Raw genomic sequence first — 16177 nt, forward strand, 5'->3', positions numbered from 1 at the left:
AGGGGCGGAGTCGTGATGTCACGATATTCCGGCCCCGTGGTCGCCACCTGTCTGTTTGTGAGCTGGCACCGTGGCGTGCAGCTCAAACAGGTGGATGGCGAATACAAGACTGCGGGGGTCCCCAGCGGTGGATAGGGGATAAGATGTCTCAGAGCTGGAGTATCCCTTTAACTGTTGCTGGCAGCAGCTTTTAGGTTTTTGCCAGAGGAATGGTCCATGCCAGATTTTAGTTGTTGTGTGGGGGTGGTTTGTACCTGTCTAAGCTTAGTTAAGTGTTCACTCTGTGCAGGTGCTGGTGATATTGCTCCAGTTATCCAGTGTGTTTGAGGTCTCCATTATGTTTGTTGGTGCAGCCAGCACCTAGCTTGCTACCCCTGGACTGTTGGCACATGCGCCTGTGTTTAGGGCAGCACTTCTGTAAAAAATAAAAATAGAAAAAACTTTTGAAGTAGATGCTGTTGCCTTACCGTAATTTAAAGGAGAACTCCGAAATAGGAAAAGGATTGTCCATACTGCCGGCAGTAAAAAAATAAACAGGTACATACCTTCCTTCGCTCCCCCGATGCATCCGGTAACCGGCTCCGGTCTCCGCCGCGATCCTCTTTCTGGTTGCCGGTGAGTCATACTGCGCTCTGCCGACCACCAGCAACCAGGAAGAGGATCGCGGTGAGACCAGAGCCGGTTACCGGAGCGAAGGAAGTTATGTACCTGTTTATATTTTTTTACTGCCGGCAGTATGGACGATCATTTCCCTATTCCGGAGTTCTTCTTTAAATCCACATAGGTTAAAACCATATAGTTCAGATCTGCTGTGAAATTTACCATAAGATTACACACACAGCTGCTCACTATATTGTGGATTTGTGATTGATTTCACCACTTTCTGTGTATAGGGGTGAATCCATGTGAATCTACAACAAGAGCCACTGTAATTTATACAGTTTTTGCTGTGTATTTGTGAGAGAGCTGCCCGAAACAACTTTAACGCATGTGAAATCGCCCTAATGGGGTGTATTCGTGTGAGTGCCTAGGGCGGCATGAGCTGTAACTACGACCCTGATCCCACGTGAATGCTTGTTTACTTATTAGAGATGAGCGAATTTACAGTAAATTCGATTCGTCACGAACTTCTCGGCGCGGCAGTTGATTACTTATCCTGCATAAATTAGTTCAGCTTTCAGGTGTTCCGGTGGCCTGGAAAAGGTGGATACAGTGATAGGAAAGAGTCTCCTAGGACTGTATCCACCTTTTCCAGCCCACGGGAGCACCTGAAAGCTGAACTAATTTATGCAGGATAAGTCATCAACTGCCGAGCCGAGAAGTTCGTGACTAATCTAATTTACTGTAAATTCGCTCATCTCTATTACTTATCCTCCAAATTCTCTGCTTCTGTCTACGGCTTCTCAATCATTAACACCAAAAAAGAGAGAAACCAACCTACTGTAAAAAGTAAGTGGGAGTGCACTTGCTAAATAGGAACGCCGAAAACGTGTACCAAACAGTGCACACAAAAACATGAAATCATTATTAATCCATATACTTTATTAAATTCACAAAGTTAAAAACATACATAGAAAAATGCAGAATGCATAAAAAAGGCACTGAATCACTATGGAAAGGCAGGTATAAGTCATATAGCAGAGTAATCACATAAATAGATGGCAATAGGGGTTATAAATGCAAGGGAACCTCAGTATAAGACTATGACAAACATAAGTCAATTGGAAGAAAACAGAGCCCAATGCCCAATCAAGAATGCCAGACCATACCTACCAACCCCAACGATCGTTTCGCTTCTAAAGTGCTTCCTCAGGGGGTGTCGATAGGAAAGAGTCTCCTAGGACTTTATCCGCCTTTTCCAGCCCACGGGAGCACCTGAAAGCTGAACTCATTTATGCAGGATAAGTCATCAACTGCCGAGCCGAGAAGTTTGTGACGAATCGAATTTACTGTAAATTCGCTCATCTCTATTACTTATCCTCCAAATTCTATGCTTCTGTCTACGGCTTCTCAATCATCTTGCAGGTACTACTACTCCCATCTGCCACATCATCCTGGTGAGTAGTTATTTACTAGTTCTGATTTGATATGAGCTTATACTTGGTTCTTGTGCAGTTACTGGTATTTATAACAATATCTCCTGATAAAGTCAGGTGACCATCCTTTACAATAAACCCCTTAGTGACCATAACACCGTATCATCCCTACATGCATGACAACTGTATCTTCTATTCTCAAGTGTAGAGACCCCATCAGTTCCATATTGTACATTGATCAAAGATGAGACACAGGCAGTGGAGGTAATTTCTTACACAATCTTACGCATTGGAGAAATTGGTCTTTTCTATTCTAGTATTCGTTTTTCTAAATACAGTGACCCCGCGACCTACGATGGCCCCGACATACAATAATTTCAACGTGCGATGGCCTCTCAGAGGCCATCGCATGTTGAAGACAGCATCAACATACGATGCTTTTGTATGTCATCGCAGAAACGGCTATCCGGCAGCGCAGACTGCTTCAGCTGCCACCGGATAGCTGTTTACAGTGCCCCGTGTGCTCCGCTGACGATCACTTACCTGTCCTCGGGGCTCCGGCGCGTCCTCTTCGGGATCCTCTGCATCGTCGGCGCTCTCCATTGATGTCATCACGTCGCTGCGCACACCGTCCCATCATCCAACAGGAGCGGCGTGCGTAGCAGCGTGATGGCGGCGACGAAGAGCGCGGATGCCGGGGAAGCAGAGGCCTTACCGGAGCGTCGGGGACACCTCGGGGACGCGGCGACAGCGATGGACGGCGACATTCAGGGCAGCGGTGACGAGCGGTGATGGTCCGGAGGGGTAGGGACAGGAGAGTACAACTTCCTCCAACAGTGGTCTACAACCTGCGGACCTCCAGATGTTGCAAAACTACAACACCCAGACAGCCATTGGCTGTCCGGGCATGCTGGGTGTTGTAGTTTTGCAACATCTGGAGGTCCGCAGGTTGTAGACCACTGTCCTATACTTTACATTGCACGGATGCCTCAACATACAATGGTTTCAACAAACGATGGTCCATTTGGAACGGATTACCATTGTATGTTGAGGGACCACTGTAGTAATTGCTGGGGCTTCCTACCTTGCTCTACTATTAAGACCTGAAGGGCACACAAGTACTGGGATCCATTTTTAGGATCGTATGAAGGTGGCTTCTGTTGGGAATGCAGAGGTAGCAGTTGAATCAGGGCCCAAAGGCACATCTGCCCTAAAAGAGACCAGTTTTGTTAACCCCTTAAGGACTCAGGGTTTTTCCGCTTTTGCACTTTCGTTTTTACCTCCTTACCTTCCTCCTTCTTTCAATTTTGCACCTAAAAATCCATATGATGGCTTATTTTTTGCGCCACCAATTCTACTTTGTAATGACATCAGTCATTTTACCCAAAATTCTACGGCGAAATGGAAAAAAAATCATTGTGTGACAAAATTGAAGACTAATATAGGTTTGATTTTGTCGTGTGAAAAAATCATAACTACATGCACGAAAACATATACATTTAAAATTGTCATCTTCTGACCCCTATAACTTTTTTATTTTTCCGCATATGGGGCGGTATGAGGGCTCATTTTTTGCGCCTTGATCTGAAGTTTTTAAGCGGTTCCATTTTTATATTGATCGGACTTTTTGATCACTTTTTATTCACTTGTTCATGATATAAAAAGTGACCAAAAATAAGCTATTTTGGACTTTGGAATTTTTTCGCACATACGCCATTGACCGTGCGGTTTAATTAAAGATATATTTTTATAAATCAGACATTTCTGCACGCTGTGATACCACATATGCTTATTTTTATTTACACAGTTTTTTTTTTTTAAATGGGAAAAGAGGGGTGATTCAAACGTTTATTAGGGAAGGGGTTAAATGATCTTTATTAACTTTTTTTTTGTAATGTTATAGCTCCCATAGGGGGCTATAACATTGCACACACTGATCTTTTACGTTGATCATTGTTATCCCATAGGATAACTGTTACGCCGAGCGCTCCGGGTTCCCGCTCCTCCCCGGAGCGCTCGCTTCACCTCCTCCGCTGCAGCGCTCCGGTCACGTCCTCTGACCCGGGGCGCTGCGATCCTGCTGCTAGCCGGGATGCGATTCGCGATGCGGGTAGCGCCCGCTCGCGATGCGCACCCCGGCTCCCCTACCTGACTCGCTCCCCGTCTGTTCTGTCCCGGCGCGCGCGGCCCCGCTCCCTAGGGCGCGCGCGCGCCGGGTCTCTGCGATTTAAAGGGCCACTGCGCCGCTGATTGGCGCAGTGGTTCCAATTAGGGTTATCACCTGTGCACTCCCTATATTACCTCACTTCCCTTGCACTCCCTTGCCGGATCTTGTTGCCTTAGTGCCAGTGAAAGCGTTCCTTGTGTGTCCCTTGCCAGTGTTTCCAGACCTTCTGCCGTTGCCCCTGACTACGATCCTAGCTGCCTGCCCCGACCTTCTGCTACGTCCGACCTTGCTTCTGCCTACTCCCTTGTACCGCGCCTATCTTCAGCAGCCAGAGAGGTGAGCCGTTGCTAGTGGATACGACCTGGTCACTACCGCCGCAGCAAGACCATCCCGCTTTGCGGCGGGCTCTGGTGAAAACCAGTAGTGGCTTAGAACCGGTCCACTAGCACGGTCCACGCCAATCCCTCTCTGGCACAGAGGGTCCACTACCTGCCAGCCGGCATCGTGACAGTAGATCCGGCCATGGATCCCGCTGAAGTTCCTCTGCCAGTTGTCGCTGACCTCACCACGGTGGTCGCCCAGCAGTCACAACAGATTGCGCAACAAGGCCAACAGCTGTCTCAACTGACCGTTATGCTACAACAGTTGCTACCACAGCTTCAGCAGTCATCTCCTCCGCCAGCTCCTGCACCTCCTCCGCAGCGAGTGGCCGCTCCTGGGATACGCTTATCCTTGCCGGATAAATTTGATGGGGACTCTAAGTTTTGCCGTGGCTTCCTTTCCCAATGTTCCCTGCATCTGGAGATGATGTCGGACCTGTTTCCCACTGAAAGGTCTAAGGTGGCTTTCGTAGTCAGTCTTCTGTCCGGAAAAGCCCTGTCATGGGCCACACCGCTCTGGGACCGCAATGACCCCGTCACTGCCTCTGTACACTCCTTCTTCTCGGAAATCCGAAGTGTCTTTGAGGAACCTGCCCGAGCCTCTTCTGCTGAGACTGCCCTGTTGAACCTGGTCCAGGGTAATTCTTCCGTTGGCGAGTATGCCGTACAATTCCGTACACTTGCTTCAGAATTGTCCTGGAATAATGAGGCCCTCTGCGCGACCTTCAAAAAAGGCCTATCCAGCAACATTAAAGATGTTCTGGCCGCACGAGAAATTCCTGCTAATCTACATGAACTTATTCACCTAGCCACTCGCATTGACATGCGCTTTTCTGAAAGGCGTCAGGAACTCCGCCAAGATATGGACTCTGTTCGCACGAGGCGTTTCGTCTCCTCGGCTCCTCTCTCCTCTGGTCCCCTGCAATCTGTTCCTGTGCCTCCCGCCGTGGAGGCTATGCAGGTCGACCGGTCTCGCCTGACACCTCAAGAGAGGACACGACGCCGTATGGAGAACCTCTGCCTGTACTGTGCTAGTACCGAACACTTCCTGAGGGATTGTCCTATCCGTCCTCCCCGCCTGGAAAGACGTACGCTGACTCCGCACAAAGGTGAGACAGTCCTTGATGTCTACTCTGCTTCTCCACGTCTTACTGTGCCTGTGCGGATGTCTGCTTCTGCCTTCTCCTTCTCTACAGTGGCCTTCTTGGACTCTGGTTCTGCAGGAAATTTTATTTTGGCCTCTCTCGTCAACAGGTTCAGCATCCCAGTGACCAGTCTCGCCAGACCCCTCTACATCAATTGTGTAAATAATGAAAGATTGGACTGTACCATACGTTTCCGCACGGAGCCCCTTCTTATGAGCATCGGATCTCATCATGAGAGGATTGAACTTTTGGTCCTCCCCAATTGCACCTCGGAGATTCTCCTTGGACTTCCCTGGCTTCAACTTCATTCCCCAACCCTGGATTGGTCCACTGGGGAGATCAAGAGTTGGGGGTCCTCTTGTTCCAAGAACTGTCTAAAACCGGTTCCCAGTAACCCTTGCCGTAACTCTGTGGTTCCTCCAGTAACCGGTCTCCCTAAGGCCTATATGGACTTCGCGGATGTTTTCTGCAAAAAACAAGCTGAGACTCTACCTCCTCACAGGCCTTATGATTGCCCTATCGACCTCCTCCCGGGTACTACTCCACCCCGGGGCAGAATTTATCCTCTCTCTGCCCCAGAGACTCTTGCCATGTCCGAATACGTCCAGGAGAATCTAAAAAAGGGCTTTATCCGTAAATCCTCCTCTCCTGCCGGAGCCGGATTTTTCTTTGTCTCCAAAAAAGATGGCTCCCTACGTCCTTGCATTGACTACCGCGGTCTTAATAAAATCACGGTTAAGAACCGCTACCCCTTACCCCTCATCTCTGAACTCTTTGATCGCCTCCAAGGTGCCCACATCTTCACTAAATTGGACTTAAGAGGCGCCTATAACCTCATCCGCATCAGAGAGGGGGACGAGTGGAAAACGGCATTTAACACCAGAGATGGACACTTTGAGTATCTGGTCATGCCCTTTGGACTGTGCAATGCCCCTGCCGTCTTCCAAGACTTTGTCAATGAAATTTTTCGTGATCTATTATACTCCTGTGTTGTGGTATATCTGGACGATATCCTAATTTTTTCTGCCAATCTAGAAGAACACCGCCAGCATGTCCGTATGGTTCTTCAGAGACTTCGTGACAACCAACTCTATGCCAAAATTGAGAAATGTCTGTTTGAATGCCAATCTCTTCCTTTTCTAGGATATTTGGTCTCTGGCCAGGGACTACAGATGGATCCAGACAAACTCTCTGCCGTCTTAAATTGGCCACGCCCCTCCGGACTCCGTGCTATCCAACGCTTTTTGGGGTTCGCCAATTATTACAGGCAATTTATTCCACATTTTTCTACCATTGTGGCTCCTATCGTGGCCTTAACCAAAAAAAATGCTGATCCCAAGTCCTGGCCTCCTCAAGCAGAAGACTCCTTTAAACAACTCAAGTCTGCCTTTTCTTCGGCTCCCGTGCTCTCCAGACCTGACCCTTCCAAACCCTTCCTATTGGAGGTTGATGCCTCCTCAGTAGGAGCTGGAGCTGTTCTTCTACAAAAAAATCCTTCCGGGCATGCTGTCACTTGTGGTTTTTTCTCTAGGACCTTCTCTCCAGCGGAGAGGAACTACTCCATCGGGGATCGAGAGCTTCTAGCCATTAAATTAGCACTTGAGGAATGGAGGCATCTGCTGGAGGGATCAAGATTTCCTGTTATTATCTACACCGACCACAAGAACCTCTCCTACCTCCAGTCGGCCCAACGGCTGAATCCTCGCCAGGCCCGGTGGTCTCTGTTCTTTGCCCGATTTAATTTTGAGATTCACTTTCGTCCTGCCGATAAGAACATTAGAGCCGATGCTCTCTCTCGTTCCTCGGATGCCTCAGAAGTTGATCTCCCTCCGCAACACATCATTCCTCCTGACTGCCTGATCTCCACTTCTCCTGCCTCCATCAGGCAGACTCCTCCAGGAAAGACCTTTGTTTCTCCACGCCAACGCCTCGGAATCCTCAAATGGGGTCACTCCTCCCATCTCGCAGGTCATGCGGGCATCAAGAAATCTGTGCAACTCATCTCCCGCTTCTATTGGTGGCCGACTCTGGAGACGGATGTTGGGGACTTTGTGCGAGCCTGCACTATCTGTGCCCGGGATAAGACTCCTCGCCAGAAGCCCGCTGGTTTTCTTCATCCTCTGCCTGTCCCCGAACAGCCTTGGTCGCTGATTGGTATGGATTTTATTACTGATTTACCCCCTTCCCGTGGCAACACTGTTATTTGGGTGGTCGTTGATCGATTCTCCAAAATGGCACATTTCATTCCTCTTCCTGGTCTTCCTTCTGCGCCTCAGTTGGCTAAACAATTTTTTGTACACATTTTTCGTCTTCACGGGTTGCCTACGCAGATTGTCTCGGATAGAGGGGTCCAATTCGTGTCTAAATTCTGGAGAGCTCTCTGTAAACAACTCAAGATTAAATTAAATTTTTCCTCTGCATATCATCCCCAGTCCAATGGACAAGTAGAAAGAATTAACCAGATCCTGGGTGATTATTTGCGACATTTTGTTTCCTCCCGCCAGGATGACTGGGCAGATCTCCTTCCATGGGCCGAATTCTCGTATAACTTCAGGGTCTCTGAATCTTCCTCCAAATCCCCATTTTTCGTGGTGTACGGCCGTCACCCTCTTCCCCCCCTCCCTACCCCCTTGCCCTCTGGTCTGCCCGCTGTGGATGAAATTTCTCGTGACCTTTCCATTATATGGAGAGAGACCCAAAATTCTCTCTTACAGGCTTCTTCACGCATGAAGAGGTTCGCGGATAAGAAAAGAAGAGCTCCCCCCGTTTTTTCCCCTGGAGACAAGGTATGGCTCTCCGCTAAATATGTCCGCTTCCGTGTCCCTAGCTACAAGTTGGGACCACGCTATCTTGGTCCTTTCAAAATTTTGTGTCAAATTAATCCTGTCTCGTATAAACTTCTTCTTCCTCCTTCTCTTCGTATCCCTAATGCCTTTCACGTCTCTCTTCTCAAACCACTCATCCTCAACCGTTTTTCTCCCAAATCTGTTCCTCCCACTCCTGTTTCCGGCTCCTCGGACGTCTTCTCGGTCAAGGAGATTTTGGCTGCCAAAAAGGTCAGAGGGAAAAATTTTTTTTTAGTAGACTGGGAGGGTTGTGGTCCTGAAGAGAGATCCTGGGAACCTGAGGACAACATCCTTGACAAAAGTCTGCTCCTCAGGTTCTCAGGCTCCAAGAAGAGGGGGAGACCCAAGGGGGGGGGTACTGTTACGCCGAGCGCTCCGGGTTCCCGCTCCTCCCCGGAGCGCTCGCTTCACCTCCTCCGCTGCAGCGCTCCGGTCACGTCCTCTGACCCGGGGCGCTGCGATCCTGCTGCTAGCCGGGATGCGATTCGCGATGCGGGTAGCGCCCGCTCGCGATGCGCACCCCGGCTCCCCTACCTGACTCGCTCCCCGTCTGTTCTGTCCCGGCGCGCGCGGCCCCGCTCCCTAGGGCGCGCGCGCGCCGGGTCTCTGCGATTTAAAGGGCCACTGCGCCGCTGATTGGCGCAGTGGTTCCAATTAGGGTTATCACCTGTGCACTCCCTATATTACCTCACTTCCCTTGCACTCCCTTGCCGGATCTTGTTGCCTTAGTGCCAGTGAAAGCGTTCCTTGTGTGTCCCTTGCCAGTGTTTCCAGACCTTCTGCCGTTGCCCCTGACTACGATCCTAGCTGCCTGCCCCGACCTTCTGCTACGTCCGACCTTGCTTCTGCCTACTCCCTTGTACCGCGCCTATCTTCAGCAGCCAGAGAGGTGAGCCGTTGCTAGTGGATACGACCTGGTCACTACCGCCGCAGCAAGACCATCCCGCTTTGCGGCGGGCTCTGGTGAAAACCAGTAGTGGCTTAGAACCGGTCCACTAGCACGGTCCACGCCAATCCCTCTCTGGCACAGAGGGTCCACTACCTGCCAGCCGGCATCGTGACAATAACATTGATCAATGATTCTGCCGCTTGACTGCTCATGCCTGAATCTCAGGCACTGAGCAGTCATTCGGCGATTGGACATGCAGGAGGCAGGTAGGGGCCCTCCTTGTGTGTTCCAGCTGTTCGGGATGCCACAATTTCGCTGCGGCGGGCCCGAACAGCCGACTGAGCTTGCCAGGACTGGTTTACTTTCATTTTAGACGTGGCGATCAACTTTGAACGCTGTGTCTAAAGGGTTATTAGTGCGTGGCATATTGTTAGAGGCTGGGCACGACCCGGCCCTGGCCCCACGTTCTAGAATGTTTCAATGGGTGGGGTGGCTGATGTGTGGGAGGGAGGATGATGGAATTGTGGGATTTGTAGTCAAAAAAAGAAAAGTCAAACAGGAAATACAAGTTCACAAACAGCTACAATGTAATGGTAATCTCACAACATAGCCATTTAGCCCCAAGACAAGTGCAGATCCTTCCTAAGCATGTCCATTACTGTCTGCCAGGTATGTACTAAAATCACCTTATGGTGGAGAACCCCTTTAATCAAAAGCTACAAGTTAGCTATACTGCCTAGTGTACCCACTAATATCATCAAAATAGTTTTTATCTCCCCTGGATAAACAATTCGAGAGCATCTTTACTTATACAGAACTATCATCAGTTGTTTTTACCTGAACTTTATGACTAAATAGCCACATGGGTGTTACTGTCCCTGTCACCATTGATTGGATAGTGTCTGACCGTGTAGGGACATGCCCCCAACTGGTAGCAGGACACAAAAATAATAATTTAAAATGGTCAATAAGTTGTTTTTTTTTTTCTCTTAAATCAAGTGAGATTATCATCAGTCAGCACTGCCAGATATATTACGTCAATCTATGAAGCCTCCTGGGACAGTTCCTAATTATATCAAGTTCAGTAACACGGAGGGGCCCCAAGTCATCAAAGCCAACCCTATAATCAAGCTCTGGATGCCGTCAAAAATATGTTCAAGCAGCTGAATATTCTGTTCTGGGGACACTCAGTTTCCACTTTTTTACTTGTCCTCTCTCTAAGTAGAATGAAAGTCTTCTATTACTGAAAAAAATAAAACATTTGAGTTAAGAAGATCTCCCCACCTGGACAACTTATATGATGATTAGAGTCACTACGTAAAAGAGGAATTTGCAGACTTATGAGAAATATTATTTTTATAATTTCTGGCTCTTTAGATATTGAATAGGACCATTGTGTTCTTACATGCAGTAGGCACAGGGAAACATTATGAAATGACAGGATCAGGTTTAGTGTTTCCACCTGGCTGCAAATAAACAGAACTACTTCAGCCAAGCCGGGCTTTTAAAATTGGGTAGTAAGATTTAAAATTATAAACAGACTGAGCCTCTCCTTGAAACACCATTTATAGTATATGGAGGGGTCCAAGAAGGTAAAAGTCTGTCCTTCTTCAGAAACCTGCGGGCAACTGGCATCATCTCACTTGAATCAATATCTTATTTTCGAGCTTCAGAGAAACTGGACTGTGCTACTTGATGAAATAGAGTAATTTCCATCTCGTCTGGGAATAGGACCCTTGTGCTGGAGTAGTTGTTGCTTGGAACACACTTCCAGCAGATGTGGTTGGAAAATCAACAGTAAGTGAACGTAAGTATGTCTGGGATAAACATATATCTATCCTAAGATAATATGTAAATAATATAATAAACTTTTAGTTCATTACTATTTAAAAATATTTGTTTGCTGTGAATTAATGAGAATATTCTTGTTTATATTCAAAGGGGGAAAACCATGCGATGAATTCACCCAGTAGGTCAAATTGCATTTTATTGCCGCAATAACAGAAAAATAATTTTGCTACGATTTTGCGGTAGTCGCAGCAATTACCCATTTGACCATGCCGTGTGAAAAAAGCCTTTATGTGGCCTAACCTGCTCTCAGCTGAGATAAAATATGTATCCAGACTAAGAAATGATTTGTGAGTTAAAGCAGCAGCAGTTGTGTATACAGTGGTCCCTCAAGTTACGATATGAATTGGTTCCAGGACAACCATTGTATGTTGAGACCAGAACTCTATGGAAACCTGGTAATTGGTTCTGAAGCCACCAAGATGTCATCCAAAAATAGGAAAAAGTGAGGATTAAAGAAAAATAAGTAGATAACTAATATAGATAAAGCATATCCTTACATATAAAAGTAAGAAAAATCTGCTGGGAGCTGTAATCACAGTCTATGTCAGTGTTTCCTGACCAGGGTGCCTCCAGCTGTTGGAAAACTACAACTCCCAGCATGCCCGGACAGCCGAAAGCTATCCGGGGATGCTGGGAGTTGTAGTTTTGCAACAGCTGGAGGCACCCTCTTTGGGAAACACTGGTCTATGTAGAGGACAGAAGCTTCTTCAGGGTCCCGTACAGAACACGCAATGTCCTAAAAAAAAAAAAAAGTAAAATGGAGCCTCCCTTACCTGGTGTCCAAAGAAGCAGCTAACCCTGGTACAGGTAAAGAGTACAGAACATGTAATACCTCCCTGTACTCTAGGGTGCGCTACCAGACATCAGTCAGTGCATACACTTCACTAATACAGGTAAAGAGTACAGAACATGTAATACCTCCCTGTACTGTAGAGGGCGCTACCAGACACCAGTCAGTGCATGTACTTCAATAATACAGGTAAAGAGTACAGAACATGCAGTACCTCCCTGTACTGTTGGGAGGCACTACCAGACACCAGTCAGTGCATGCACTTCAGTAATACAGGTAAAGAGTACAGAACATGTAATACCTCCCTGTACTGTTGGGGGCGCTACCAGACACCAGTCAATGCATACACTTCAGTAATACAGGTAAAGCGTACAGAACATGTAATACCTCCCTGTACTGTTGGGAGGCGCTACCAGACACCAGTCAGTGCATGCACTTTAGGAATATATGGGTTTTACCAGTGAATGTCCATTCTGATTGGTTGGTTCTTCCAGCCATTGACACGTTTCGCAGATTCCATAGCATTTGTATGTTGAGTCTGGTTTCAAGTTACAATGGTCCAGAAAATACCATTGTATGTTGAAACTATTGTATGTTTGAGGCCATTGTAAGTTGAGGGATCACTGTATCTCTTTTGTTGTTTTATGTATTAGCATCAGCCCAGCCTGTTTAGCTCACAGAGCATTGGTTAGACAAAAAGAGGGAAATTTATGAAATTTGTGCAAAAAAAAAAGTGCAGCAGTTGCCCTTAGCAACCAATTTGATCACTTCTTTAATTTTTGAAAAGTCCTCTGAAAAATAAAAAGCGGGTTTTGCTTAATCACCCCCAAAATATATGTACTTCCTGGGATCCTGGGAAATGGATTCTGTAGAAGGCGTGCCAGGATGATGAGTCTTACATGCACAGTGCTCACAGGGTTGTTTTACTGTATACTCATAGACTGCAAGAATAAACAGGTTCGCACACAATAGCTAAGTGAAGAGATATAGTTACTTAATAAATATAGAATAAAACAACAAGGTGCAGAAAAATAAACCAACAAGATGCAAAAAGGACACATTTAGGCTATGTTCACACGGGTGTAAAATGTGCTGAATGTTCCACACATTTGAAAAATCCATCGGGCGCTAGGACTGTTCGGAACTACGCCTTATCATTGACGACAACGCATTTCCATGTGGACTCTGCAGAAAGTATAGACTTGTCTGTTCTTTCTGTGGACACTGGAATCAGAATTTCTGCAGCAGAAACATCTGGCGTGGAAATTCTGCCATGTGAACAGTGCAGCAGAATCCCATTGATATCAAGGGGTACTCTGCTACTGCACAATGTCTGTGCGGACATTCCGAACGAGTGAACATATTCTTAGTTGACAATTTGGGGAAGCCCTCTGTTGGATATGCAACACCCAGAATCAAAAGTGCTGCAAAAGCAGTACAGCCCCTAGAATACTTAGGGGTATTCCGGCACGAAGACATCTTATCCTCTATCCAAAGGCAGTCACGCCCCCTCCCATAGACTTGCATTGAGGGGGTGGAGCATGATGTCACATGGGGGTGGAGTTGTGTAGTCACGGTACTCCGGCCCCGTGGTCGTAACGCATCACACTCGGAGCCTCCAGCGCTACAGAGAGCTCACAAAGGTGCAGAATGACAGATTGCAGGGGGTTCCCAGTAGTGGGACCCCCGCGATCAAACATTTTATCCCCTATTCTTTGGATAGGGGATAAGATGTCTTAGGGCCGGCGTACCCTTTTAATACAAGTGCAGAAGGAAGGATGTTTACCACTTTTTTGTATTTGGAGGCACCACTGGGAATGAAAAGAATGTTGCCAGAATCCATTGCAATGTAACAAATGGGCGCAGCCAAGACCAGCAATGATCCGGAAGTGTACATGGCAAGAGATGGAGTCTCCCTCCAAGCCAGAGGGGCCACAAAGCGTATAAGATGCCAGGTAGTGTTCATCAGCCGGAGAGGAACTGCAATGTGTTAGTGACAGGTGTTGGTGGTGTCATGGAATGAAGTGTGGGACTGGAGTTTCTGCCTGAAGAACCTACAGAGTGAGACTGTGATGGCCTCTTTGATCTGTGTTTTCTTTCCAAGTTGGTCTGGAAGCTGTGAACCAGGTTCTACAGAAACAACAGAAATAAGTGCTGTATCCTGCTATAAGCCTTCGTCAATCTCTGGCTCCACCATAGCACTGTATTGAGGGGGGGTGTCACGTGGTGGACACGCGCTCTCTGGCCAGCGAGCCGTGGCCCCGTACGTGTGATTGCGGGAGGCCCCAGCGCTCGGATCCCCCCCCCCCCCAATCTGAAACTTACCCCCTATCCTTAGAATAGGGGATAAGTTGTTCTACACTGGACTACTCCTTTTAGAGGATAGGGGGACATTTATCAATGTTGGTGTAAGGTAGTAAAGATTTTATCTGTTTGCTTGATGTATTGTTTGCACAGTTGCTTAACATTTACTAAAAAGGTGCACGGGGCTTGATACATTTTGCTCAATTATAGAAACCAGTGGGCTGCAGAGATTGGTTTAAGCTTCGTGTTCTGACACATCTGACACTTTTGGTAAGTGTCCTATTAGGTGGTGTAATTTGTGCAAAAAAAAAGTAGGCATTGCGGCAAAAAACACTTCTAAATTTAATTTGCGCAAATTATACATAAAGCTCCACTGCAAAAAGTGGTGTATGTTGCACCAAACAGTACACAACTTTGAAAGATGTTCTACCACAAAAGAAGGTGGAAACAAGTAGAAAACAAATGTTTTCAAATGAACTGGTGCCAGAAAGTAAAACAGATTTGTGAATTACTTCTATTAAAAAATCTTAATCCTTCCAGTACTTATTATCTGCTGTTTAAAAAGAGAAATTTGTGTATTCAAATCCCCATAGAAAACCTCTTCTCATGCCTCACTCTATCCACCAACACCACATTGCACCACAGATTGTCCAGGAGTTGGCGGATGCTTTAGTCCAGGTCTGGGAGGACATCGCTCAGGAGACCATCCGCCACCTCATCAGGAGCATGCCCAGGCGGTGTAGGGAGGTCATACGGGCCCGTGGAGGCCACACACACTACTGAACCTCATTTTTACTTGTTTTAAGGACATTACATCAAAGCCTGTAGTGTGGTTTTCCACTTTGATTTTGAGTGTGACTCCATATCCAGACCTCCATGGGTTGATAAATTTGATTTCCATTTATCATTTTTGTATGATTTTGTTGTCAGCACATTCAGCTATGTAAAGACGAAAGTATTTCATATGATTAGTTCATTCATTCAGATCTAGGATGTGTTATCTTAGTGTTCCCTTTATTTTTTGAGCAGTATGTATCTGTAGTATACAACAGCTGATAAGTACTGGAAGGTTTAAGATTTTTTAATAGAAGTAATTTACAAATCTGTTTAACTTTCTTGCACCAGTTGATTTGAAAACATTTTTTTTTCCACAGTAGTTCCCCTTTAAACAGACAGGGGTGGTGGCAAAGAGCACTTTGGTCAGACTGGAAAGGACTAAACAACTTTCTCTGTAGTATACAGCAGCTGATAAGTACTAGAAGGATTTACATTTTTAAATAAAAGTAATTTACAAATCTGAAACTGATAGTGCCCCTTGTGGATATAAGTTGCAGGGTTCAGTAAAGTATTTTATTGTTGCAGTTACAGAGGGAAATTTGACAAACATATGGGAGAGAAAATAACCCCAATAAGTAAAAATTTGAAAAATAAACAAGCTTGGTAAATACAAATAAGTACTGTGTTATTATGCTAGCAAGTTCATGTTACAAGTGTTCTTATCTAAATGAAGCCACAAACATAGTGGCCCACATTTATCATTGTCTTTAGACAGTTTTTTGTGTCTAAAAAAGGGGCAAAAAAGGTACGAGCAGGGTTTTTTGCGCCTTTTTTTGCCCCTTTTTGTTTACACATTTCTGCTGATTTTGAGTTGCAATCCACTGATTTTGAGCTGCAATCCACTGATTTTGGCAATAGACATGATACAGAAGGGATTTATCATTGCCCCTTTTTGTAAAAAGGAGGGGAAAAAAAGGCGCAAAGCCACTGAA

At 46.5% G+C, this 16177-nt stretch overlaps 1 protein-coding gene across 4 annotated transcripts in view; it reads right to left on the reverse strand.

The window, feature by feature from the left end:
* The window catches only part of TTC6 (tetratricopeptide repeat domain 6), a 167841-nt gene that overhangs the window by 140793 nt on the left and 10871 nt on the right, over positions 1 to 16177 (reverse strand). For 2 of the 4 annotated variants that reach the window (XR_008848967.1, XM_056546769.1), the window contains exon 1: positions 10301 to 10342. The exons of 1 other annotated variant lie outside the window; for it this stretch is intronic. Coding sequence is in view for 1 of the 3 variants with exons in the window: in XM_056546769.1 (XP_056402744.1) it covers positions 10301 to 10327 (27 nt within the window). In the remaining 2 variants the exon portion in view is untranslated. Of the gene's footprint in view, positions 1 to 254; positions 360 to 10300; positions 10343 to 16177 lie in introns of those variants that run through there. One more of the 4 variants, XR_008848972.1, reaches the window with a different exon arrangement.

Source organism: Hyla sarda, chromosome 11, assembly GCF_029499605.1.
Source record: "Hyla sarda isolate aHylSar1 chromosome 11, aHylSar1.hap1, whole genome shotgun sequence".
Lineage (NCBI taxonomy): Eukaryota > Metazoa > Chordata > Amphibia > Anura > Hylidae > Hyla > Hyla sarda.